This window comes from Capsicum annuum, chromosome 5 (assembly GCF_002878395.1).
Source record: "Capsicum annuum cultivar UCD-10X-F1 chromosome 5, UCD10Xv1.1, whole genome shotgun sequence".
Lineage (NCBI taxonomy): Eukaryota > Viridiplantae > Streptophyta > Magnoliopsida > Solanales > Solanaceae > Capsicum > Capsicum annuum.
Genome location: NC_061115.1, coordinates 42,826,856 through 42,836,598, shown reverse-complemented (window position 1 = coordinate 42,836,598; position 9,743 = coordinate 42,826,856). Strand labels below are relative to the sequence as shown.

General features: G+C 30.7%; 1 protein-coding gene and 1 pseudogene across 1 annotated transcript; one reads left to right on the top strand and one right to left on the bottom strand.

The window, feature by feature from the left end:
* Nucleotides 1-263: 263 nt before the first annotated feature.
* LOC124898479 lies at nt 264-2,844 on the top strand (annotated as a pseudogene).
* A 2,899-nt stretch (nt 2,845-5,743) lies between these two features.
* On the bottom strand, nt 5,744-9,475 carry LOC107872392 (tropinone reductase 2). The gene is made up of 5 exons (XM_016719123.2): nt 9,385-9,475; nt 8,214-8,421; nt 7,254-7,470; nt 6,609-6,721; nt 5,744-6,125 (listed from the first exon to the last, which is right to left on the bottom strand). Exons 1-5 carry the CDS (start codon nt 9,447-9,449, stop codon nt 5,946-5,948), a joined length of 783 nt encoding a protein of 260 aa, XP_016574609.1. The 5' UTR covers nt 9,450-9,475; the 3' UTR covers nt 5,744-5,945.
* Nucleotides 9,476-9,743: the final 268 nt, after the last annotated feature.

Here is a 9,743-nt window from a genome sequence, read left to right as displayed (position 1 = left end):
GATTATAATCTCTTTTTAGCTTAAAAGTGTGTTTGGCAAATTTTAAAATGGCTTAAAAAAAGTTATTTTTGGCTTTTTTTAAGTTAAAAACAATAAGCTGCAAATGGGAGCTTTTTTGGCAACTTATAATTTTTTGAAGTTTGACCAATGAAATTATATTTGTGTCCTAATAATTTTTTCTTATTCCAATTCTATCCTTGTTACCTTAATTCTCACTACACAGCACACAACATTCATTTCTCTCAAATCTGCCTCTTAACACAATGAATTTTCTTCAAGATTCTCTCTTAAATTGCTCTCCTTCCTTGAAGATTTTATGGTAAGTTCTCTCAATCTTTACGTCTTTTTCTTTATTTTTGATTTTTCATCTCTTTTTTTTATAGATAAAGTTGTAGTTGCTCGCCATTTTAAGTTTATTTGGCTAATATATGAATTTTTTTCTTGGCATCTGTCCAATACTACTATTATGTTGGATTTAAATTTCTACGTTAGTAGTCGTCTTATTTCTTTCTAGTGTAGCTTGATGCCTTAACCTGTCATCTACTGCACACAACTATATGAAAAAAGATCTCAAAAGCTATAAAAGAAAATGGTCAATGAGGGCCTCAAATTATATTGCACTGATGCCTCAGTCTAGGATCCATAGAAGGTGAAAAATCTTACTGGATCTGTGTACTAACGCGGGATACTCTATCTTCAACATATAAAATCTACCATATTAGTGGACAAATAACAAAAAATGAAGCAAAAAGGAAAGTTGAACGCAATGTGTTCAGAATCTTAAGCTAAAAACAAATTAAATTTGATAGTAACTAGCTAGGTAGTATTATAAGTGGAAATGATGGTAGTCCTGTTCTAGAAAGGGCAGCAGTAGGGGTAGGAGGGTGAAAGTAGTACTGATGGGTGTTGGAAATTGTCGAACTTTTAGGGAAATGGGAAAAGATTATATTACTCTTTTTAGTTTGAATTAAGAAGGATTTGTGGACTCCATTCTTCTCGTCTTTAATTAGTTCTTGTTTTCTTGGACCAATAGCTCTCCAAAAAGGACTTAGATAGAGTGGTAAATACTCCTTTATTTCTAACTAGAAGTTCTGAGTTTGAGTTTCTTGGTATAGAGAGTCGCATTTGTTAGAAATTATTTTATCCTCAATATAGAATTTTTCAGCACAAATCAAAATTTAGTCAAGCTCCAATGTAGGAATGGACTTCGGATGAGAAATCAAAAATTAAATAAGCTTTGTTTCCCTTGACCACTTTTTGTATCAGTGTTAAACAAATTAAATTTGAGGCTTCATCAGTGTTAAGCATACTATTATTGTATGTAATAATTTCAAGTTAGTTGCAACCTAATGGTTTGAGATTAACTTAAAGGTATTAGAGGAAATCTTTATAATTCAATCAATTCTGTTTTAGTTTTAGCATCACAGACAAAACTAATGAAAAGATCTAACACAAGAACAAAAGTGTAAAGGATGTGCATATATTTTTCGTACAAATTTTATTGTATTGCTGCTGTTGTTCCTGTTTTGCTCTTAAAGGTAAAGAAGATTCAAGTTAAGAAATTTGTTTCGATGCATAGCTGGGATAAAGTGTGTATTCTGCAATGCTGCCATATCAAATCTACAAGAAATTTTTTTTGCTCCCATATCAATGTTGCCCTACTTTCTTATTTAGTTAAAAATTTTAGTTGTTACTGGTAGATTTTACTTTACTAGTCTCTTGTCTTTTACCTTTTCCACTTTTGTCCCTAAATTAGCTAAGTGTGGCAATTAAAATTTATATTTCATCTTCAAATCATTTATATTCCATCATGTCGACTACTAGTTTGGTATGAAGTAACGCTAAGTAGGACTATGATGCTCATATTTCTTTTATTGAGGTGTGTGAAAGAGAAATTAGAAAAGGAAATAGACTGAACTCTCATTTGAATAAAGATGGATGAAAAAATTTGGTTGATGCGTTCTATAGTAGGACGGGAAGAAAATATACTAGAACACAGTTTAAAAATAAATAGGATAACATGAAACAGGACTGGACTTTTTTTAAGCAGATGATGAGAGAGAATACAGGTTTAGGTTAGGATACCACAAAAAATACAATCATTGCAGATGATGATTAGTGGAAGCAAAAGATTAAGGTACGTCTCTCGCATTATTCTATATTTCTTTGTTATTTCTCTCATTGTTTAATTTACTTAAGTAGTTCTATTTTTTTTATTTTTTTTTCATTCAGAAGGATCATCGATATAGGAGGTTTAAGAATATGGATCTTTCTCTCATACGTTATCGCTATGATGCATTATTTTCGAATGTTAATGCTACGGTGGAAAGAGCACGTGCCACCAATGAAGAATAAATTTATGAAATTGAAGTAGAGTTGAACAAAGAAAAAACAAATGATTTTGATGATTTTGACAAAGAACACTTCATTAATCTCAATGATGAAGGAAGTGATGAAAGTGATGACCCACATGATATGAATTCTCCAATGTTTCTCAAACCATCATTAAAAAGAGAACTTTCAACTGATGATATAGGAACCAGCAGTCGAGTAAAAAAGAGTAAGACGAAATATGCTAGAGAGGAACTACACTTTATAGTGGAGTTAATGTCAAGCAAAAGTACTGCCACATCTCAGGTAGTAGAGGATTCCACCATTGATAAGTGTATGGACTTTTTGGCAAGTATTTTCAAAATTATTATCCCGTCTGAAATCTACAATTATGCAATGAACTTGTTTCTAAAGAAAGACATCCGTCAAATATTTCTTAAGATAACTAGTGATGAAGCTCGGAAGTCTTGGTTGACATATAAATATGATTTATACCTCCTTAAGAAAATATGAAGGATGTATTCGGTTGATTTTAGTACTTTTGTTGTTTGATGTTTGTTATATGGTTGTACGCGTGAACGTTATACGTTGTGGTTGTATGATTAAAACCCTTTTAAAATTGAGTTGACTTTATTTATATTGTTGTATGTGTGTGTATTTTAAACATATGTATGTTCTATTGATTTTCACTTACTAGATGAAGAGTATGCAATGAGATATGGATTACATAGATTCATAGTGCATCTTATCAATTAAAATATGTTGATGTACCATACTCTACTAATATAAAGATTAATGGATTTTTACATTCCGATACTCTACTGATGTGTAGCATTTTTTTTTTCAATTAATGGAGAGTTTGGAAATTAGCATATCTCCTTATTTAAGTGACTTATTAGATGAAGAAGATGAAGAATTGGAAAAAGTTCGCCGAGAGCAAGACAATGAGTGGATGACTTTGTGTCAACTAGCAGGTAATTATGTTTTAAAGTATTGCAAAAAGTACTTATGTAAGGAACCTTGTCGTACATTAAAGCGCTCCGAACATACATTTATTCAAGAGATATTATGAGGAAATGAAACCCGTTTTTATGAAAATTTTCGATTGAAGAAAGCGGTGTTTACTGATTTATCCAATGACTTAACCGAAAAATATGGGCTTAAACCCACCCGTGGAATTTCTACACATAAAATGTTAGGCATGTTTTTGATGATTTGTGCACATGGAGCGAAAAATCGGATGATACAAGAAATCTTTCAACATTCTGGATAGACGGTTCATAGACACTTTCATAGTGTTTTAAATGTTGTTTCTGAGCTTGCAAGAGATATCATTCGACCACATTTAAATTATAATGATGGTGTAAGAGCTCACAAGCCATGTAACGAGCGATATTTGCCCTTCTTTAAAGTAAGTTGCACTTTCTTCAAATATATACTTTATTATACTTAATATTTAATTTCTCCCTTGATTATGTTCTTAAGTTAAATTTATATATGTATATACTTGTAGGATTGCATTAGGGCACTTGATGGCACAGATGTTAAAGCTAGATTGCCGCAAGGTCAAGAAATTTCGTATATCGACCGTAAAGGTTATCCGACTCAAAATATTCTTGTCGTTGTAGATTTTAACATGTATTTTACATTTGCATTGGTTGGGTGGGAAGGATCGACTCATAACAATCATATATTTCGTGAGGCTCTTCGTAGACCAGAACTCAACTTTCCACATCGATTGGAAAATAAATATTATCTAGTTGATTCTGGACATTCGCACACGAAGGGATACATGGCTCCTTACAAAGGAGATAATGTGAGGTATCACCTTTTTGACTTTCGACGTGGTGCAACACAACAATTGCAGTAGCCAAGGAGACACATTGAAAAATTTAATTATTTGCATTCTTCTTGTAGAAACATATTTGAACGCACATTTGGTGTATGGAAAGCGAGGTGGTCTATTTTATGCGACATGCCTTACTATAACATTGACACTCAAAGGGATATCGTAATTGCTACTATGGTCATTCATAATTACATTCGAAAGAAGTGCAATATGGATAATGCACTTCAAACGGCTGAGAATGAAAGATATATTTTATCGGTTGATTTTGATGTAGGCACAATTTCAACGGCTAACAATATAGATGGCGAAAATGTGAGTGAGGAAAGTAATGTGCATTGAGTGTGGCTTCGTGATATGATTGCTAATGATATTTCTAATGCTTAATGCTTGTACTAATTGAATATTTTCACTTTTTGTATTTATGGCGAACTTAACTCTAGCCATATTAATATCTCTTTTATATGAAACTATTTATCTATTAATGTAATTATATTGATTAGTAACATATATATTTTGCTTAATGATAAGCGCAACATATATATTAATATTATGCTCAAAGGTTAAAAGCAACAAGTCCAATTTAATAAGAAAATAGAAGTGTCGTCACAAATTGCACCTTAATGATACGAAATCTTAATGTAACCATGAAGAAACAAATAATCTTTTAATATATAACTATCTTTTTCAAGCACAAACATTCAACACTTAAAACTCTTAAAAAAATATTTTTTTAGCGCACAAATAAATAGTCATTCATGAATATATATATATATATATATATATATATAAAAATATATATTAATTTTAATTTGAATCATTTTAGCAATAATAATTAACTCTATATATTATTAACAGCTATAAGGGTATTTCAATCATTTTGACCAAAAAAAAACATGCTTACAAGCATTATTTACCAAACAGATCAATAACTTTTTTTCAGTTTTAGCATTTTTATCCAAACACTTAACTGTTTATTTTTAAAATAAGTTCAGCACTTTCAAAAGAACTTTTAAAGAACTTTTTTCCAGCTACTTTTTTTCAGTCTATCCAAACGGGCTCTAAATAAATATTTATATTTTGCTCTGGATAGAGTTTTTAAATAGTAAAAAAAATAAGTTAAGGGATATTATATCTTTTCCTTTCTTTTCGATACATTTTTCAGGAAGTTTTTAAAAAATATACAGCTCGACGCTATAAATTGCTTTGTAATTTAGGTGGTTGTTTTAGTTGGTTGGATTTTTTAATATGGTGAATTTAAATTAGTGTTGTGGCCTGTTTTACTTATGACCACGTGTAAAAAAAGATATTGAAAAATAATTATGTTTTAAATAAGTTCAATTTTTAATGGATGATAGCATAAATGAACCTTTTCTTGAGGAGCTTTCTCCTTAAAATCATTGGAAAAAATATCACCCAAATTAAAAGGGCTCACACAACAATGATTAGAATTCACAGCTAAAATACACAGTAATAACTCTCTTAACTCTTATAATAAAAAGCTACCTTTCCTTTTGCAGAAAGTCAACTTCAATTTTATCTAGGTTAAATAAACTTAAGTAATTCATCGTTTATTTTCACCACTAGATGACAATTCATTGCACTTAAAGCCAGTCATAATAGTTTATTTTCATAACTCTAACTCATAATATCCTAAATACTACACGACAACAGCTTTACTAGTTACACCGAAACTTCCTTTATTTCCACCACTAACTTCTATAATTATGTGATTGACTTGCAAAAGTAAAGACAAATAAATGGATGATTAAAAGCCACCATTAGCCATAAATCCACCATCAACATATATAATTTGGCCAGTGACATATGAAGCAGCGGGGAAACAGAGGAATGCAACCACCGCTGCAAGTTCTTTAGGCTCACCCATTCGACGCAGAGCACATCTATCAATCAGCTTATCCAAGTTCTCCTTTTGCTTTGGATCTTGCTGCAACAACAAAATCAAATTAAAAATTAGAACGTTTTAACTTACATACACTGATGTATAAATAACTTTAGGCATACTGCATAAATAATCATAAGGAAATATTCTAACTTTGATAATGCACACTTAGACACCACAACTTGATCTCAACGGACAACTAAACACGTTAGCTCATCTCCATTGTGTCTCATGGACACACCACACTGATATGCACATACTTTTGGGAGGTATCTTGATGATCACTTTATGAAGTTAAAGTATTGATATAGTGAAGATGAGTTGAGGTGTGTAGATGTACATTCTCAAAATTGGAGCGCTTACTTGCCTGTTTAGTCCATGTTTGATTGTCGCTTACTGTATTATGCCTAAAATTACTCTGTTATCAAAGGAATTTGATTAGTTATACCATGTTCTATTACTTTATTTCTCAGGTTATGAAATCTAACAAACTCCACACACTATAAATATGAGGATGGTGATATTTACAATAGTCATTTCGACCATAGAAGATGCAATAACCCCCGGTGCAACGCCATTGATACGAATGTTGTCCTTCGCCCATTCAAACGCCAAGCATCTTGTGAGTTGATCCATCGCTCCTATAGCCAATAAACAAGATAATTAGCAAAAAATGTTTAGCAATATGCAAAATTCTTGATTTTTTTTTCTCATTTGAAAATTTCATCAACATATAATCAACAGCGAAGCCACATAGGGTTAAGGATGATCAGTTGGACAACCTTCGTCAAATAATTATACTATATATATAAGGAGTTATACGATTTATATAGGCTAAATATTACTTTTCAACAACAACAACAAATCCAGTATAGTACCAAAAGTGGGTTTAGGAGGGTAGAGTATATGCATACCTTACCTCTATCTCGACGAGGTAGAGAGGTTGTTTCCAAAAGACCCTCAGCTCGATTAGAAAACATCAGAGCAACTAACAGAACAATACAAAAGTAAAGGATACATAGCAAATAACAAGGAAAACATAGTATAGCATACTGAAGAGGAGCAGCATCCATAACCAACTAATGTGAATTACTTTTCATACATATCTAAATAAAATCTAAATACCCTTAACGAAAGTTCTAACTTCGTTGTTGCATATAATGCATCAATTACCTTTGGATGCACCATAAACAGCCTCATATGGTAGTGCAGAAGCCCCAGAAATAGAGGAAATATAGACAACATTTCCCCTTTCTGATGCCTTCAAAAAGGGATGTGCAAGTACAGACAAGTGATAAGCAGCCTCAAAGTTGATGCTCATAATGACAGAGTAATCTTCCATAGTATAATCTTTAGCTTCCTTGTATATGACAATACCAGCATTATTTACCTAGGGAGAAAAACAAATAAAGAAAAATAAATGGTCTAAATGCCAAATCTTTCTCTAAAAGCAGGGTACATGTTTCGATAACTAGCGATCATCTCATGTTTGAACATGATGAAACATTTTGTGATGATATACTATCAATAAAACTCGAAAATTAAAATGTTTATTATCGGTGGATGAAGAATTGGTAACATTATGATTCTAGTTGACCATTCGTTCAACTTAAGATGGCATTTGGCTTGAGCAGCATTAGGAAATGTGTATAAAACTTTCCCCGTGTCAATTTGTGTGAAGAAGGTGTTTGATTGAACCACATAATTTAAGAGAAAGAGACTAGCAATTTGTGTCTAAAAGATGCCATATACATTTTTGTGGCTATAGATCATCTTATTAGGGGTAAAATAAGAAGTTCAAATGTAACTTATTTCTAATTATAGAAAGATCACAATATTCTTTTTGGGATGGGAAAATATAGATAAGCCTTCTTAAAACATGATATTTATAAGAAATATTACTACTACTACAACATGTAGAGGTGATCTAACGGCGTAAAAATGTATATAACTTATTTCTAATTCTAGAAAGATCACAATATGCGTTTTGGGGATGGAAAATTTAAGCAAGCGTTCTTAAAACAGGAGATATATAGTATCTACTACAACAAGCAGAGGCGACCTGACGGCGTAAAAATATATAACTTAAAACTCTAAATCAAAATATACCCTTATTAGAAATGCATGACTTACCAAAATATTGAGTTTTCCATTGAAATGATTAGCTACAGTCTTCATAAACTCCTCTCTTTCAGATCTTGATGATAAATCACAAGCAGAAGCTTCAACTTTAAAACCTTTACTTCTCCATTGAGTCAAGCATTCATTAAGTTCCTTTTGATTACGTGAACATGTGTAAACTGATGCTCCAAGACTTGCTAATTCCTCTACGATCCCAAACCTAAATGATGAATTTCATCAACAAATTATCATAACATACATCTAACTGCCGAATCGGAAAATTAGGCGTCACTCCCTCAGCCGATCTTACTTGTCCAATATACTGCTCCCTCCGTCCCGTGCTATGTTAATTTCTCATTTTACTTATCATTTTTTATTAATCAAGATAAAAATAATTTTTTTTTATCCTTAATTTTTTTCCAACTTTAAACATAAAAATCATTAAATAGAAATACTATGATAAAATAGTCATGTTATTAATTATTTTTTAATTAATATGCAATATCAAATAAGTGAATCATTGAATTTTTTTTCAAATTTGCGCTTATGATTTGACAACCAATTAACTTTTGAAAAGGTATTACAAGGTCAATTTTTTTCTTTTTCTAGGGTAAAAATGGAAAATTGTGTTAAATTTATGTCTTTAATGCTTTTTCCTTAATATGTGTGCCAAAATCCAATAATTCATTTATTATGAAACGGAGGAAATACTATTTTTTTTTTAAGATTTAAGTGACATATAATTAATAGGAATAATATCATAAAATTATTCTTTATTTATTATTTCTTATAAAGTGTGCCAAATCAAATATATAAATAAATAAAGATACACAAAGAAAGTAGCATAAAATTTTGTATTCCTCCTTTTTTGATTTTATAATTAGATTCATCTATTCTCATTTCTTTAAAAAAAAAAAGAATAGGATCCTTAATCAAAGTAAAAGATTACTTTGCTCTTGATGAGTTACTCTTTAATAATATTATCACACTCATGCTGAATTTTTAAAAATATATTACTTTTAAATATTATCACACTCATGCTGAATTTTTAAAAATATATTACTTTTAAATATTTCAATATAAATACGTTAATATTTTTGAAGATTCTGAATAACATAGATCATCCATAAACTTAATATAAGTCAAGAATACAAAACCAATAATAAATATTTGAAAAACTCACCCAATGCCTCGGGAACCACCGGTAACAAGGGCAGTGCGCCCTTCAAGATTCCACCTTCCTGCCATAAGTGCACAAGATTTGAAAATGGGCTTTAAATGTCTTTCAATGAAGTGATCCCCCAGTTAATTTATAGAATTCTTTTCCACTTCATAAAAAATTTTAATTGCCAAAAAAAAAAAAAACTATTTGCTGTATTTGGTGGTGCAAAACCGTATAATTGAGAATTGATTTAAAATTATTAAATAATGCTAAGAATAAAATAAAATAATTTTTTCCTTAGCACGTTGAAATGGATAAATAATAGTGAATAAATAAAAATAAACGGAGAAAGTATTAACTAGACAAAACCCATAACTCTA

Coding starts and splice junctions, on each gene's coding strand:
- LOC107872392 (XM_016719123.2), bottom strand. CDS start 9,449: ATGGCAGGAAGGTGGAATCTTGAAGGGCGCACTGCCCTTGTTACCGGT. Junction 6,722..7,253: donor TGTTTATGGTGCATCCAAAG/GTAATTGATGCA, acceptor TATTGGCTATAG/GAGCGATGGATCAACTCACA. Junction 6,126..6,608: donor CTATGGTCGAAATGACTATT/GTAAATATCACC, acceptor TTGTTGTTGCAG/CAAGATCCAAAGCAAAAGGA.